General features: G+C 37.6%; 1 protein-coding gene across 1 annotated transcript in view; it reads left to right on the top strand.

The window, feature by feature from the left end:
* FAM185A (family with sequence similarity 185 member A) overlaps window positions 1-18,208 on the top strand; it is a 44,844-nt gene that overhangs the window by 19,101 nt on the left and 7,535 nt on the right. Inside the window, exons 6-7 of the mRNA XM_049783908.1 lie at window positions 5,797-5,892; window positions 10,603-10,737. Of these exons, the coding sequence (XP_049639865.1) occupies window positions 5,797-5,892; window positions 10,603-10,737 (231 nt within the window). The remainder of the gene's footprint in view (window positions 1-5,796; window positions 5,893-10,602; window positions 10,738-18,208) is intronic.

The raw sequence follows: 18,208 nt of genomic DNA on the forward strand, positions 1-18,208 counted from the left end.
ATGCCTCTCTTCTGGAATACCATGTCACATTTCATTTAAAGTGAATCAATCAGACAAAGTAGAGTTTGGCAGGACTTCAGTAGCTAATGGCAGGACTTCAGTCTAGGAGAGTTCTTCCTGCATACATGCTTTCCTTTCTTTACTCTCTGTTGCTTGCTTTCTGAGCCACTATTAAAAGCTGAGTCCTGGTTTTGGGAATAGGAGGGAGCTGTGCATAAGAGACCTTTGTGACCACTTCCAATATTACTTGCCCTGATAGAACTGGGCCTATTGCTTAGGTGCTTAGGTCTGGTTATATGGCATAGTTTGGACAGTGGGGCAGATACCACCACTATAGCTAGTGGTGCTGGGAGTGGGACATGAGCTGTTACTAATCAAACACTGAGCCTCATTCTCCATTTCTTTGAACTGTCTCCCTAGCCTGTGCTATTGGCAGTTTTATGCATACATTTATGTGCCAGCATCCTATATACTCCCTTTTGTAAGACAAATTATCTACACTAGGTGTGGCCTAAAACCAAAAAAAAAGTGATGTTAAATTCTTCCCTTAGAAAATCTTATTTATGCCCTATGTATAAAACACATTATTTCGTATTGTAATTCGTATAGTTTTAGAAGCACAGAATTAAGTTGCTACTGTCAATGTAACATTAATAATGATATTGCTATTCTTTTTAAATTTTCAATTGGAAATGAGATAAAATTTTAAAACTTCAAGGCCTGAAATAGAGCTCAAAGGTCTAGAGTGCATGGTTTGAATGCAGGAGTCCTAGGTTTCATCCACTGCATCACATGGTCATCCAAGCATAGAAGGGAGTGACTATGCCCTCTTCTCCCAGCAACTTGCCAGGAGTGGCCCCCAGCACTGCCAAATATGACCCCTCAAAATTATAAGAAAAATTTCCAAAGAACTTTTTAGCATATGCTTGACCATTTTTTGAGAACATTCTCTCTTCATGAAAGGAAATTAATAAAATTTGGAATTTTTTTTTTTTTTTTTTGGTTTTTGGGTCACACCCGGCAGTGCTCAGGGGTATTCCTGGCTCCAGGCTCAGAAATTGCTCCTGGCAGGCACTGGGGACCATATGGGATGCCGGGATTCGAACCGATGACCTCCTGCATGAAAGGCAAATGCTTTACCCCCATGCTATCTCTCCGGCCCCAAAATTTGGAATTTTTATCTTTAAAACATAGTGGCTGTCCTCTGCTCTCAGCAGTGTGTATTGCATATATCTGTTTCTTTGCAGGGGTCTCAAACTCGCGGCCCGCGGGCCATTTGCGGCCCTCCGTACATTTTGTGGCTCTGCCCTAGAGGAATCTTTTTTTGTTTTGTTTTGTTTTAGTTGTTTGGGTCACACACCCCCAATGTTCAAGGCTTACTACTGACTTTGCACTCAAGGGTCACCCCAACTTTGCCTCCTGTGGCCCCCAGGTAAATTGAGTTTGAGACCTCTGCTTTAGTGCATATACTGTTAGCTAGTAGGTGATGTCTGCTTTTTTCCTTTTGAATGTATAATTTTCCAGGAAAACTCAGTGGTCTGTCAGTCCAACAAGATCTTTGTCCAAAATAATGATGATAGAATTCTCTGTGGGAGTGTACTTACATTCCAACCACTGTCTGGACTAATAATTTGGGTTTACTTCTTAGTCACTCTCCAGTGAACATTTTCCTGAAGGTTTTCTATAACAGATATATTTGCTCTATTATGTGGATTTTCAGAGCATAAAGTTCTGTGCATGAACCCTTAAGTTGGCACATATGATATTTTTTTAGTTCCAGTCATATTACAGAAAATAAAATTAGTGTTTTGCTCATAGCTTTTTAATTATTTTTTTCTCTTTTGAAAATACATAGTAAGGGTATCCGCCCCCTTGATGGCACTCAGAAAATGGACTGGCCCATTATTAGTGTTCCAGACTGATAACATAGGGATGCAACTACTTAGTAACTAAGGTTATCATATTTAGCTATTGCCTCATTCACATGGAGTGTGTGGACAGTATTATTTATGCATTTCGTTAAAATCTTACGTTAGTATTGTAAGCCACAGTGTCTAAAAGAGAAAAAAGAGGGAAAATGGAGAGAGAGAAGAAAAATACCTTTCTCAGAGGCAGACAGGGGAGAAGGCGGGAGGGAAACTGGGGACACTGGTGGCAGGAAATGTGCACTGGTAAAGGGTGTTGTACATTGTATGACTGAAACTTGATCATGAACAACTTTGTAACTGAGGGGAAAAAATCTTGTCATTTTTCCTCCTGGAAAAAGCAAAAAGTTAAATGTGTCAATTGTTCTACTTCATTTGAGCTAGGGCAATGTACATGTGGGCTAGCCCTATATATATATATATATATATATATATATATATATATATATATATATATATATATATATATATATATACATTTAGAATCTATAGTGTATTTTCACTTGACTTCCTTTAGTATACATTAAGACTTTTTTTGTTTTTTGTTTTGTTTTGGGGCCACACCCAGCGGTAAACAGGTGTTACTCCTGGCTCTCTGCTCAGAAATCACTCCTGGCAGGCACGAGGGACCATATGGGACACCAGGATTCAAACCGCCATTTTTCCTGGGCTGGCTGTGTGCAAGGCAAATGCCCTACCTCTGTGCTATCTCCTCACCACCACCCCCCCAATTAAGACATTTTTTAAAGGATTTCTAGTCGCTACCTGAGGGGAGAAATACTAATCTTCATGTGATTTATCTCTTATGGCTTACTTCCCAACATCAGTGTTTACTTTTGATACTTGAAACCTAAATAAATTGGGTTTGATAAAAGGCATTTTCAGAGTAGATTAGCAATGGATTGTGTGAAATTATCCTTGGGTCATATGATGAAAAGTCTATTTTAAAATTGTCTTTGTGTAAAGTCATTTAAAATTTATATTAAAGCAAATGTTGACTCTTTTGTAAATATATAAATGACTTCTCTCCACATTTTATAGAAAGGATAGAGACTGAGAGAGAAAGCTCCAGAAGTACAGTAGTAATATATGTGCCTAACATATGCAAAGACCCTGAGTTAGATCCCAGCACTTTATATTACCTACACCCCTGATGAAACCCAGTACTACTGGGTGTTGCCACCTTGATTGTTGCATGACCACTGCCATTTCTTCCTGGAAGCTCTACTGTAAGCTGCCCCTTCAAAAAGGTGTAATTTGGGGGGTCAGAGTGATAGCACAGCAGGTAGGGCACTTACCTTGTATGCAGCCAACCCGGGACCAACCCAGGTTTGATCCCTAGTATACGAGTATAGTTCCCCAAGCCTGCCAGGAGTGATTTCTGAGTGCAGAGCCAGAAGTAATCCCTGCATGCTACCAGGTGTGCCTAAAAACAAACTAAATAAAACCCTCAAAAAAGTGCAATCTTGGCCGGGCGGTGGCGCTAAAGGTAAGATGTCTGCCTTGCCAGCGCTAGCCTAGGACGGACCGCGGTTCGATCCCCCGGTGTCCCATATGGTCCCCCAAGCCAGGAGCGACTTCTGAGCTCATAGCCAGGAGTAACCCCTGAGTATCAAATGGGTGTGGCCCAAAAACCAAAAAAAAAAAAGTGCAATCTTATTTTTATAATTTTGAAATTACAAAAGTCACCTGATAAAACATTTTTTTCAGAGGCCTTTCTAAAAGAAAACACGTTTATTTATTGGAGGGTGCCATATTCAGTAATGCCCGGGTCTTACTACTGGCTCTGCACCCAGTAATTACGTGGATGACCATATGGGACTCTGGCAGACTTGATCTGCCGCTTGCAAGGTAAATACCATACTTAAAATTGCTACAGCCAAAGAATTAATTTTACAGAAGGTCTGAAAGTATTTAACTCAGTTAGAATATTATAAGTTCATAGCATATGTCACCTGGATACCTGGTAACCAATACATGTTGCCTGCATTTCCCCTCTTGAGATCTGTATTTTTGTACTTTCATGCTGGGATGCCTTCTCATACTCTGGAGAAGCCCATGTTCTTCCTCTCTCTCTTTTTAAGTATTTTATTGAAACTACTATGATTTATAAAGTTCTTCAGTTGGGTTTCAGACATACAATGTGTCAAGCCCATTCCTACCACCAGTGTTGGCCTCCCTTCACCAGGATTCCCAGAGAGCATCTCATGCTACCACTCTCTGCCTCCAGCCTGCCCTGCCAGCATAACAGGCCCATTTCAAATTTAGATGACTAAAGTTTGGTTCTTATGAGTTCATTGTTGTTGACTCTGGATATTTAGTTCTGTCCTTTCTTAATACCACCAATGCACCTGAGACCTCTTGGCCCCTGTCCCTTACCCTTTCATATTTGTGTTTTTCCTTCACTAAATTTCTTTCCTTCTTGCTATATCTGGGGCTAAAAGTGTTCTAGACAACTTCTATTTTCTTTCTTAAGTCTCTCTTTCTCTCTCTCTCTCCCCCCCCAACTACTCACCCACCCCCTCCTCTTCCCTCAGGCTAAAAGTGTTCTAGACAACTCCTATGTTCTTTTTTAAGTCTCTCTCTCTCTCTCTCTCTCTCTCTCTCTCTCTCTCTCTCTCTCTCTCTCTCTCTCTCTCTCTCTCTCTTCCCCACCTACCCCCTCCTCTTCCTCAGAATTTCTGAAATGAACTTTGGAAAAAAAGAACTTTAAAAAAAGTTTATTTGTCATGAAAAGGGGGAAAGAAAGAGAACTTATTTAGCACTGACCGTTAAATATTCTCTTACTAGTTTTCTCTGACTTTGACTTTATTAGCTTTTCATTGAACTTGAAATAGTTGAATGCTGGGGCAAGGATGACATAAGAAAAGTTGAGTGTCAAGTGAGGACTAACAGTTTTATCTCCCTGTCTACTTTTTGGGGGAGGGCTGGGGCACACCCTGTAATGCTTTCTTTACTCATGTCTCTGCACTCAGGAATCACTCCTGGCAAGGCTCAGGGACCATATGGGGTGCTGGGGACCGAACCCTGGTCAGCCAGACGTTAAGCAAGCATGTTACCCGCTTTTCTCTCTGGCCCCAACCCTGTCTTAAAGATATCTCCTCAATTCCAAAAACGTTAGAAAAGGATTATTCGATAAAAACAAGTTAACCCTCTTCAAATGATTCCTCCATTCCTTTCCCTCAGATAAAATACAATAAAACAAACTTTTCAGAAGTACTATTAACTGCTATTTAGTACTAGCAGATTTGCTAAAAGGAGAAATTATGTAAGAGGTTTTGATTTTTGCTAACTTTAATAGTGAAATTAATTTCTTTGGTAAGTACTAAAAGTTAATGATAAATTAAATATATCAGTGATTGCTTAATAGCCTTGGCCATCAAGGTTCTATTACTTGCATGCTGTTCTTCCCACCCATTAGGCTTTAGATGCAGTGGTCCTCAAACTATGGCCCGTGGGCCACATATTGTATTTGTATCTGTTTTGTTTCTTCATTGCAAAATAAGATATATGCAGTGTGCATAAGAATTCGTTCATAAGTTTTGTTTTTACTATAGTCAGACCCTCCAGTGGTCTGAGGGACAGTGAACTGGCCCCCTGTTTAAAAAGTTTGAGGACCCCTGCTAGAGTAACTGTGTTACAAATAACTTATGTGGTTACCCTGGGCATAAAACTTACTTGTTTGGGTTACATAGGTCTAGATTCAAATTTTCTGATTGTTTTTATTTTAAATCGAAAGATAGGAACATCAAAAGAAAATACTGAATCTTTTGTGTCTTAGCTCCTTATCCTAATACTAAATATAGACCCTTGTAAGCTTTTTATTCTAGTTACTCTATAATAATTATGCTTATGATTTTTTCTCTCTTAGATTCGTCTTCTGGATGTCTAAATGCCTTAACTGGTCAGGGTGCCATAGATGTTTATATCAGCCAACTGGGGACAGTGGAATTGAAATCTCATAAAGGTTAGCAAAGTATAATGTTTTATTTTGAAATATGGTATAAGAAAGACTTTGCAGAAGGTGTTACATGACAATCAGGAAACAAAAGGCGAGACTATATTATTTTAACTGGCACAGAAATCTAAAAAAAATGTCTTGATAGAATCTGATGATTTAAAGACTTAACTTTCTAGATCAGTGATCTGTAAAATGTTTATGACATTTTTGCTTTTAACTATCTTTGCTTTTTTGTAGAACATCTTTTTATTTGTAGACTATCTTTTTGTTGGCTATCTTTGTTTTTGTAAAACAAATCAAAATATTGTAGTTTTTATTATTAGATACTTGATTTTAAATATTGAATTTAAATTAAATTTAAAATTTTAGTTTTTAAAAGTTTTTATTAAATCACTGTGAAGTACAAGGATATTTATGTTTGAGTTGCAAGCATATAATGTTCCAACACCAGCCCCTTCACCAGTGTCCACTAACTCTACCAACTCTACCAATATTCCCATTTCCCTCCCACCTCACCAACCTGCCTTTTTTTTCTTTTGGTTTTGGGGTCACACCTGGCAGTGCTCAGGGGTTACTCCTGGCTTCTTGTTCAGAAATCGTTCCTGGCAGGCTCGGGGGACCATATGGGATGCCGGGATTCGAACCGATGACCTTCTGCACGAAAAGCAAACGCCTTACCTCCATGCTATCTCTCCGGCCCCCAGCCTGCCTTTTTGGCCAGCACTTTTCCCTTCCCTGACTCAACCTCTCCCTCCCCACTACCCATTTTCCCTGTGGCAGAGTTCTTTATTTCTTATTTCTATTGCCTTCGGGCACTTGAAATCCCAGAGGAAGTTTCTTTAGCTATACTTCTCCCTCTGACTGATTCCTTTAGTTTAGTTTTTTGTCTGAAATAGAATAGTCATTGGAGACAAATTGATCCCATAAATTTTTGGTTTTGGGGGTTTTTTGGGGGGAACTTTTCTAACAATGTTTAAAAGAGCCTTCTTTAAGAATAGTTTCCAAATAATAATTCAATTTCAAATATTTCCAAATTCCATATAATTCCAAATAATAGTTTCCAAAGTAAGATCCTGAAAATTTCCTAAACTGAGTGTGACTGAGTTTTAGGACTAATGATGTATTTCTTTTAATAAATTTAACTTAAATACCAATAACTTATTCTAAGAATTCAAGTCTTATACTAAAAATGATTAACCTTTTTTTGCCATCTAGAGGTCAAATATGTGTGTATGTGTATACACACATATATATGAACAAATATGTACCGGGGCCGGTAGCTTGAATACTTAGAATAGCTTTATCAGATGGAACTGAAGTATCTTGACTGTAGAAAGCTAGCAGACAGGACTGTTAAAAAGTTTAGAGCTCATGGGGCTGGAGCAATAGTACAGCAGTAGGGCATTTGCCTTGGACGTGGCTGACCTGGGTTCGATCCCTGGCATCCCATATGGTTCCCTGAGCCTGCCAGGAGCGATTTCTGAGTGTAGAAACAGCAGTAACCCTGAGCATCACCAAGTAAGACTCAAAACAAAACAAAATAAAGAGAAGTTTAGAGCTTTTCTATGTCATCAGAACAGGATTTATGTATAACAGGGAAACTATTTATTAGAATCCAGCAGTTCCTGATAGTATTTCTTTTCCATGTTGGTTTAGCAATTCTTTGTCCAGTGAGGTTCTCTTGTCACTGTCAAAAAACACAGGGTTTAAAGCTAAAATCATTTCTCAAGATCACATTTATTTATACTTAAATTGGAATAATTTCACTAAACTTCTAAGTTTTTAATTCAATTCAGAATATTTTGTAAATGTATGTAGTTTCCCTTTTGTTTTGATACAGTGTATTATGTTGATTGACTTGCATGTTAAACCTGTAAATGTCATGCAAATCAGATAATTACTTTCTTTTATTACAAAAACCCAGCAGGCAAAGGACTATAAACCATTACCATGTTTAGTTTATCCAGTAACAGAGAAAACTACATTTTAACTAAATAGCTTTTTTGATCATTATTACCCACTTAGTTTGAGCAAAAATGTGAAACAAAACAAATAATAAAAACATTGTTAATCTTCTACTTAAGATATTTACCTTATTTATAACGTAATTTATTGTCTTGTTAAAAAAAGTACAGGGTGGGGCTTGCAAAATTTGATTAGGATTACTATTTTGTGTTTTTTCTATTAGTTCCATATTACTGGTAGAATCTTAAAAGTAACTTGAAACAAAGAATTCTGCCTCACTTTAGTTCTCTTCTCACTAGAGTTGGAAATACTAACTTTTATAGTAATGGAAAGTTGTTCAGTATCTTGTTGCCTAATAGTTAATACAGACATCTGGAATTCATTCCAGTAGGCCACTGTCTTGCTATAGGGTTCAGAGCCAGACATTTGAATCCCTTAGGTCTTCTTCATTTCGCCATGTGGAAAAGAATGTTATCGTGCTTGTTTTCATCCTTCCTGTGCAATTTGACATGGTGGTTTTGTTTCATTCAGAAAGACTGTTTAGTGGGCTGGAGCGATAGCACAGCCTGTAGGGCATTGTCTAACACACTGACCTGGGAGTGACAGCTTCGATTCCTAGCATCCCATATGATCCCCTGGCCCTGCCAGTATCAGTTTCTGAGCGCAGAGCTAGGAGTAACCCCTGAGCGCCACCAGGTGTGGACCAAAAACCAAAAGAAAAGAAAGACTGTTTAGGCTGAAGTGTCAGACCTGTATCTGAGCATTGATTATTCTCCTTAAAATTCACACTTGAGGAAACACATAGAAATCTTCATATAGTATGCATTCAACAAAATATCATTAGTTTAATTTTTTGTTTTGTTTTGTTTTTTGTTTTTTGTTTTTTTGGGGGGGGCCACACCCGGCGTTGCTCAGGGGTTACTCCTGGCTGTCTGCTCAGAAATAGCTCCTGGCAGGCACGGGGGACCATATGGGACACTGGGATTCGAACCAACCACCTTTGGTCCTGGATCGGCTGTTTGCAAGGCAAACACCACTGTGCTCTCTCTCCGGGCCCCATTAGTTTGATTTTTATTTTAACTTTTGATACTATTTTTCAGGCATATAACAAATTTACTTATATTACTTATTCCAACAAAACTTAAAGAAACGGTAAATAAAATGATCAGAAAATATATAAATCAATAAAAATAAATTGTAATCACTAATTACTAAGTAACTTTAATAATATAAATAAGACATTAATTCATTATTGAAAATTGATAAAATCTCTTAACAATTTAGGAGAAAATATACATCTCTTAATATAGTATAGGCCAGCCAAGTACACAATTAGTGAGTGCCATACTCAGTGCCCATGTTGCGAAGTTTGTCCCATTCTTTAAAGAAGATCTTTTAATGCTTCTTCCAAAACTGGTTTCAAAGCTAAGAACTTTCTAAGAGGTTGCTTGTCCTTGAAGCTCTTCATTATTTCTTCAAATCTGAATGATAACATAGCTGAATAGAGTGTTTTTGGTAAGGTGTTCATTTCGCTGAATTTTTGTATTATATCCCTCTATTTTCTTCTGGCTCATAGAATTTCTTTTTTTATATATAAAGTCTTTATTTAAGCACCATGATTACAAGCATGATTCATTTTTATTAAGGAACCATGATTTACAGTTATTCATAGATGAGTTACAGGCATACCATGTTCTAGCACAAATCCCATCACCAGTGTCAACCATCTAGCCTCTACCAATAATTTCATTTTAATTAAAAGTAAAAACGTCAAGCTATTGATGTAGCTTATGAAGTAGAAAGAGACTGAAGATGTAACAAGTAATCTCTTTTTAAAAGTAGCTTTAAAGATGGGATATTTGGAAAACTACTCAAACATGAAAAGTTTTCATTCACAATCAGTAATGGAATTTTGGTAGTGAAGTATTTTTGATTTTTGAAGGATATGGAGAGAAATGGATTGAACTATTTACATTGCTTAACATTTTTAAAGCATCATATATTCAAGATTCTGTTTTTCATTTAAGAATATCCAGATGATGTTTGGGGCAAAAGAGATAGGAGGGAAGGCATTTGCCTTGCATGTAGTCGACGTAGGTTTGGTTCCCACAACCCTATAATCTCCTTAAGACTGCCAAAAGTGATCCTTGAGCTTTTGGGGCTGGAGAAATAGTACATTTGCCTTAGGCATGGCCAACCAGGGTTCTCTCCTCAGCATTCTATATAGTCCCCCAGTATCACCAAGAATAATTCCTTAACACAAATTCAGGAGTATTTCCTGAGGGTTTGCCCCCTCCCCAAAATAAAATAAAAATAAAAACAACAACAACAAAGAGTGTGGGATTTTGACATTGTAGTAAACCCATATTCTAACACTGGGAACTCTTATCTATAAACTTAGGTGCATATATAATATTTAATAAATTTGGCATTGGGATTAACAGAGATAACGTAATCAAGGTCCCTGATTTTTGGTAAATGCTCAATCAATGCAAAATCTTATTTACAAATGACTTGGATAATAAACCTTTCATACTTCTAGTATGGGTTAGATAACTCGGCTATAGGTAAAATATCAGTCTATAATGTCCTAATTGTTCATGATCTTGACTAGGATTAAGATAAAGAGACAGCTATTTAATAAGTCAGGTGCATGTTAGTGTATCAGAAGCAACTCCTCCTTGAATCATTACTATACTAGTATTTTGAAAATGTGTGCACTTAATGATCTTTGTATTAAATTTATTATAGGCTCTATTCTTGTCAAGATCACACCTTCTCTTCAAGCTGATATACAGTTGTCAGCAAAAGTGATTGATGTGAACTCAGAAGTCCATATTCAAGAAAAGAATGAAGCTCATCAAGATAATATTGTAACGGTTACTGGTAAGGAGGTTGTATTTTGCTATGAAGATAAATAACCATTATTCATGCATAAGTAAAAATACACTTAACTGTAGTCTTTTATCCCTTTTCATTGTCACGTGTTTAAGTTTAACACTTTTCCCCCCAGTTGCTTATCTGTAGCATAAAGCAAAATAATTTCATATGAAAAGCTCACTGTTTCCTTCACTGGGTAAAATGGACTTAAAAATTTTGTCCTCGGCCAAAGAACTGAGCCTAGTTCTGGGCTGCTCCCCTATTTTGGTAATTGAACTGAAGTATATTAAGACATGGGCTGGAGGAGAAGCTTTTTTCTCTATTCATTTCCCTCCCATCCTGCCAAAAACAATTTGTTCTCTTAAAGAGCTACACTATAACTACCTCTTAGCAACAGTCTTCATAACAGATCACTGGTAGAAGCAACTCAAATGTTCATTTGGTCTAGTGATAACTACATAAGCAAAATGTGTTAGGTACAAACAGTAGTATTATTTATACTTTAAAGGAGATCATATTAATTGTTATAGCAAAGATTAACCTTGAGGATATGATGTTTATTGAAATAAGATTATAAACAAAACCTCAAATGATTTCATTTGAAATACACACTTTATAAAATAGATTCATAGAAACAAAAATAGGGGCTCTTGGGGCCGGAAGATAGCATGGAGGTAAGGTAAGTTTGCCTTTCATGCAGAAGGTCATTGGTTCAAATCCTGGCATCCCATATGGTCCCCTGCCAGGAGTGATTTCTGAGCATGGAGCCAGGAGTAACCCCTGAGTGCTGCCGGGTATGACCCAAAAACAAAAAATCGAAACAAACAAACAAAAAATAGGGGCTCTTGAGTTGGTGTAAAATATACTAAAATGTACCATGGTTTGGATCTCCTGCTTTCTGAGTTGCAAAATCTCCTGTGATCGGAGTTGCTGACTCTGATTTAGATATAGAACTATATGCCATTCCTCTACTCTGCCACTATACCTGAGGCCCTTTGATCCTTGTTTGTTTTTTTTTAATAATATTTTTTATTTAAACACCTTGGTAACAAGCATGATTGTGGTTGGGTTTTAGTCATATAAGAGGACACCACTCCCATCACCAGTGCAACATTCCCACCACCAGTGCCCCAAATATCCCTCCTCCCCTCCCCGCCCCTACCTGTACTCTAGACAGGCTTTCTATTTCCCTCATACATTCTCATTGCAGGGATAGTTTGCAATGTACTTATTTCTCTAACTAAACTCTTCATTCTTTGTGGTGAGGTTCATGAAGTGGGCTGTAACTTCCAGCCCAGTCTATTGTAAATAATGTTCTATGACACAGAACATAATTTGTTTGTTTGTTTCTTTCTTTTTCTTTCTTTCTTCTTTCTTCTTTCTTTCCTTTCCTTCTTTCCTTCTTTCTTCTTTCTCTCTTCTTTCTTTCTTCCCTTTCTTTCTTTCTTTCTTTCTTTCTTTCTTTCTTTCTTTCTTTCTTTCTTTCTTTCTTTCTTTCTTTCTTTCTTTCTCTCTCTCTCTTTCTTTCTTTCCTTTTATATATTTTATTTGAACACCTTGATTACATACATGATTGTGTTTGGGTTTCAGTCATGTAAAGAACATCACCCATCACCAGTACAACATTCCCATCACCAATTCCCAAGTCTCCCTCTTCCCCACTCAACCCCCGCCTGTACTCTAGACAGGCTTTCTATAACCCTCATACGTTCTCATTATTAGGATAGTTCAAGATGTAGTTATTTCTCTAAACTCATCCCTGTATGTAGTGAGCTTCATGAGGTGAGCTGTAACTTCCAGCCCTTCTCTCTTCTGTGTCTGAAAATTATTTTTGCAAGAACGTCTTTCATTTTTTTGAAAACTCGTAGATGAGTAAGACCATTCTGCGTTTCTCTCTCTCTCTCTCTCTCTCTCTCTCTCTCTCTCTCTCTGACTTATTTCACTCAGCATAATAGATTCCTTGTACATCCATGTATAGGAAAATTTTATGACTTCATCTCTCCTGACAGCTGCATAATATTCCATTGTGTATATGTACCACAGTTTCTTTAGCCATTCGTCTGTTGAAGGGCATCTTGGTTGTTTCCAGAGTCTTGCTATGGTAAATAATGCTGCAATGAATATAGGTTTAAGGAAGGGATTTTGTGTTGTAATTTTGTGTTCCTAGGGTATATTCCTAGGAGTGGTATAGCTGGATCCTATAGGAGCTCGATTTCCAGTTTTTGGAGGAATCTCCATTCGCTTTCCATAAAGGTTGAACTAGACGGCATTCCCACCAGCAGTGGATAAGAGTTCCTTTCTGTCCACATCCCCGCCAACACTGTTTTTTCTCATTCTTTGTGATGTGTACCAATCTCTGTGGTGTGAAGTGGTACCTCATAGTTGTTTTGATTTGCAAAACAACTGATGATTAGTGATGATTAGTGATGTGGAGCATTTTTTCATGTGTCTTTTGGCCATTTGTATTTCTTCTTTGTCAAAGTGTCTATCCATTTCTTCTCCTGATGGGATTAGATGTTTTTTTCTTGTAAAGGTCTGTCAGTGCTTGTTATATTTTGAAGATTAGACCCTTATCTGAAGGGTATTGGGTGAATAGTTTCTCCCACTCAGTGGGTGGCTCTTGTATCCTGGGCGCTACTTTCTTTGAGGTGCAGAAGCTTCTCAGCTTAATATATTCTCATCTGTTAATCTCTGCTTTCACTTGCTTGGAGAGTACAGTTTCCTCCTTGAATATGCCTGTAGTCTCAATGTCCTGGAGTGTTTTGCCTACGTGTTGTTCTATATATCTTATGGTTTTGGGTCTCATATCGAGGTCTTTAATCCATTTTGGATTTTACCTTCGTACATGATGTTAACTGGGGGTCTAAGTTCAAATTTTTGCAAGTGGCTAGCCAGTTGTGCCAACACCACTTGTTGAAGAGGTTTTCTTTGCTCCATTTAGGATTTCTTGCTCCTTTACCAAATATTAGGTGATTATATGTCTGGGGAACATTCTCTGAGTATTCAAGTATATTCCACTGATCTGAGGGCCTGTCTTTATCCCAATTCCATGCTGTTTTCATAACTACTGCTTTGTAGTACAGTTTAAAGTTGGGGAAAGTAATTCCTCCCATATTCTTTTTCCCAATGATTGCATTAGCTATTCTAGTGTGTTTATTATTTCAAATGAATTTCAAAAGTGCCTGATCCACTTCTTTGAAGAATGTCACGGATATATTTAGAGGGATCGCATTAAATCTGTATAATGCTTTGGGGAGTATTGCCATTTTGATGATGTTAATCCTGCCAATGCATGAGCAGGGTATGTGCTTCCATTTCCGTGTGTCCTCTCTTATTTTTTGGAGCAGAGTTTTATAGTTTTCTTTGTTTATCTCCTTCACATTTTTAGTCAAGTTGATTCCAAGATATTTGAGTTTGTGTGGCACTATTGTGAATGGGGTTGTTTTCTTAATGTCCATTTCTTCCTTATTACTATTGGTGTATAGAAAGGCCATTGATTTTTGTGTGTTAATTTTGTAGCCTGCCACCTTGCTATATGAGTCTATTGTTTCTAGAAGCTTTTTGGTAGAATCTTTAGGGTTTTCTAAGTAGAGTATCATGTCATCTGCAAACAGCGAGAGCTTGACTTTTTCCTTTCCTATCTAGATTCCCTTGATATCTTTTTCTTGCCTAATTGCTATAGCAAGTACTTCCAGTGCTATGTTGAATAGAGGTGAGAGAGGACAGCCTTGTCTTGTGCCAGAATTTAGAGGGAAGGCTTTTAGTTTTTCTCCATTGAGGATAATATTTGCCACTGGCTTGTGGTAGATGGCCTTAACTGTATTGAGAAAGGTTCCTTCCATTCCCATCTTGCTGAGAGTTTTGATCAAGAATGGGTGTTGGACCTTATCAAATGCTTTCTCTGCATCTATTGATAGGATCATGTGGTTTTTATTTTTCTTGTTGTTGATGTTGTGTATGATGTTGATAGATTTACGGATGTTAAACCATCCTTGCATTCCTGGGATGAAACCTACTTGATCGTAGTGGGTGATCTTCTTAATGAGGCATTGAATCCTATTTGCCAGGATTTTGTTGAGTATCTTTGCATGTGCATTCATCAGCGATATTGGTCTGTAATTTTCTTTTTTCGTAGCATCTCTGTCTGGTTTAGGTATCAAGGTGATATTGGCTTCATAAAAGCTATTTGGAAGTGATCCTGTTTTTTCCATTTCATGAAATAGTCTTGCCAGGATTGGTAGTAGTTCCTCTTGGAAAGTTTGAAAGAATTCATTAGTGAATCCATCTGGGCCTGGGCTTTTGTTTTTGGGCAGATATTTGATTGCCGTTTTAATTTCATCAGTAGTGATGGGGGTGTTTAGATATGCTACATCCTCTTCCTTCAACCGTGGAAAATTATAAGAGTCCAAGAATTTATCCATTTCTTCCAGGTTCTCATTTTTAGTGGCATAGAGTTTCTCAAAGTAGTTTCTGATTACCCTTTGAATCTCTGCCATATCAGTAGTGATCTCTCCTTTTTCATTCCTAATACAAGTTATCAAGTTTCTCTCTCTTTCTTTGTTAGTTTTGCCAGTGGTCTATCAATCTTGTTTGTTTTTTCAAAGAACCAACATCTGCTTTCATTGATCTTTTGCATTGGTTTTTGGGTTTCCACTTTGTTGATTTCTGCTCTCAGCTTTGTTATTTCCTTCTGTCTCCCTATTTTTGGGTCCTTTTGTTGAGCACTTTCTAGTTCTATTAGCTGTGTCATTAAGCTACTCAGGTAAGCTCCTTCTTCCTTCCTGATGTGTGCTTGCAAAGCTATAAATTTTTCTCTCAGTACTGCTTTTGCTGTGTCCCATAAATTCTGATAGTTTGTGTCTTTATTATCATTTGTTTCCAGGAAAGTTTTGCTTTCCTCTTTGATTTCATCTCAGACCCACTGGTTAATCAGTGTGAGGCTGTTTAACTTCCAGGTGTTAACGTTTTTCTCTTGTGTCCTTTTGGAATTCACATATAATTTCAGAGCCTTGTGGTCAGCAAAGGTAGCCTGCAAAATTTCTATCTTCTTGATATTATGGAGGTATGTTTTATGTGCTAGCATGTAGTCTATCCTGGAGAATGTCCCATGTACATTGGAGAAAAATGTGTATCCAGGTTTTTGGGGATGGAGTGTCCTATATATATCTACTAGGCCTCTTTCTTCCATTTCTCTTCTCAGGTCTAGTATATTCTTGTTGGATTTCTGTCTGGTTGACCTATCCAGTGTTGACAAAGCCGTGTTGAGGTCCCGCACAATTATTGTATTGTTATTGATATTATTTTTCAGATTTGTCAACAATTTTATTAAATATTTTGCTGGCCCCTCATTCGGTGCATATATGTTTAGGAGAGTGATTTCTTCCTGCTGTACATATCACTTGATTAATACAAAATGTCCATCTTTGTCCCTTACAACTTTCCTGAGTAAAAAGTTTGCATCATCTGATATTAGTATGGCCACTCCAGCTTTTTTATGGGTGTTGTTTACTTGGATAATTTTCCTCCAACCTTTTATTTTGAGTCTATGTTTGTTCTGACTATTCAGGTGCATTTCTTGTAGGCAGCAGAAGGTTGGATTGAGTTTTTTGATCCATTTAGCCACTCTGTGTCTCTTATCTGATGCATTTAGTCCATTGACATTGAAAGAAAGAATTGTCCTGGGATTTAGTGCCATCTTTATATCGAAATTTGGTGTGTCTCTTGGTCAGTCTTGTCTTAAATTAGGTCTTTCAGTTTTTCTCTTAATTTGGTTTTGAGTCTGTAAAGTTTCTGAGCTGTTATTTGTCTGTGAAACCGTGCATTTTTTTGTCAAACCTGAAAGTGAGTTTTGCTGGGTGCAGTATTCTAGGCGAAGCATTTATTTCATTGAATTTTGTCACTATGTCCCACCACTGCTTTCTGGCCTTGAGTGTTTCTTGTGACAGGTCTGCTGTAAATCTCAAGGATTTACATTCAAGGATCTCCCTTGAATGTAATTTCCCTTTTTGATCTTGCTGCTTTCAGAATTCTGTCTCTATCTGTGGGATTCGTCGTTGTGACTAGGATGTGTCTTGGGGTATTTTTTCTGAGGTCTCTTTTGGTTGGTACTCTTCTGGCATGCAGGATTTGATTGCATATATTCTTTAGCTCTGGAAATTTCTCTTTAATGATGTTCTTGACCGTTGATTTTTCCTGGAGATTTTCTTCCTGGGTCTCTGGGACTCCAATGATTCTTAAGTTGTTTCTGTTGAGCTTATCATAGACTTTTATTTTCATCTATTTACATTCTTTAACTAATTTTTCCATTGTCGGTTCATTTGCTTTATTTTTTCATTCTCTCCTGCTGTGTGTTGTTATTTATCTCATCTTCCACAGCACCAATTCTATTCTCAGCTTCTGTTAGCCTGTTGGAGAGTGTATCCATTTTGCCATTCAATTCATTTAATGAATTTTTCAGGCCTGTTATTTGACCTTTTATTTCAGTTTGGAGTTTTGTGATTTCTGTCTTCATATTTTCTTGGTTCTTATTATGTTCTGTTCAACTCGATTCATGGTTTCTTTGAGTTCTTTGAGCATCTTCCATATTTCTTGTCTAAACTCTTTTTCTGAGAGATTGATTAGTTTGTTGGCCATTTTCTGGTCATCAGAATTGTCATCTTCATTCTCTATGTCTGATGCTGGCCTGTGTTGTTTCCCCATTGTCACACTTGTATTGTTGGTTTTTCTATGTGTTGTGGTGGTATTCATTGGCTAAATGATGTGCACGGCCACGCTCCTCTGGACCCACCCTTTCTGGGTGGGTCAACTTGCCTCCAAGGAAAGGGAGCCCTCTGTGGAGGAAGCCTCACACAGGATCAAATGGTAGGCGCGAGCATGCAGCAGAGAAGACAGTCCAGAGAGATGCTGGGCTTCAGTGATCCAGCTCAGTTCTTAGTGTGATTTTTTTCTTCTTGTTGCAGTGGCGTTCTTTCCTCAGAAAGAGCACACTGCCACATAGTGAAGTGGAGGTGCTGTTCTGGAGCCTCTGGGAGAGCGAATTTTCTCGGCCCTTTTCAGCCCACTCCCAAGAGGTTTAGGAGTCCGTCTCTGTCCACCTTCCTCTGTCTAAAGTCAAGAATAATGGAGTTAACCATACCATATCCTGCATTTCCTTGTCTAGTTTTCTATATACCACAGCTAATTGACCCTCTGGCTTACTTCATTTAACATGATATTCTCCAGTTCCATCTAAGTTTCAACAAATCATATAATTTTGTCATTCCTTGTAGCAGTCTAGTACTCATTGTGTATATATTACCACATTTTCATTATTTATTCTTCTGTCATTAGATACCTAGGATGATTCCATCTCTTAGATACTGTACTTATGCTGCTTTGATATGAGCAAATATATATATGATATATTCTCACTGGTATGAAACTATATCTCATTGTCTTGATCTGATTTTTCTTTTTTCTTTTTTTCTTTTTTTTTTGG

The sequence above is a fragment of the Suncus etruscus genome, chromosome 1 (genome assembly GCF_024139225.1).
Source record: "Suncus etruscus isolate mSunEtr1 chromosome 1, mSunEtr1.pri.cur, whole genome shotgun sequence".
Lineage (NCBI taxonomy): Eukaryota > Metazoa > Chordata > Mammalia > Eulipotyphla > Soricidae > Suncus > Suncus etruscus.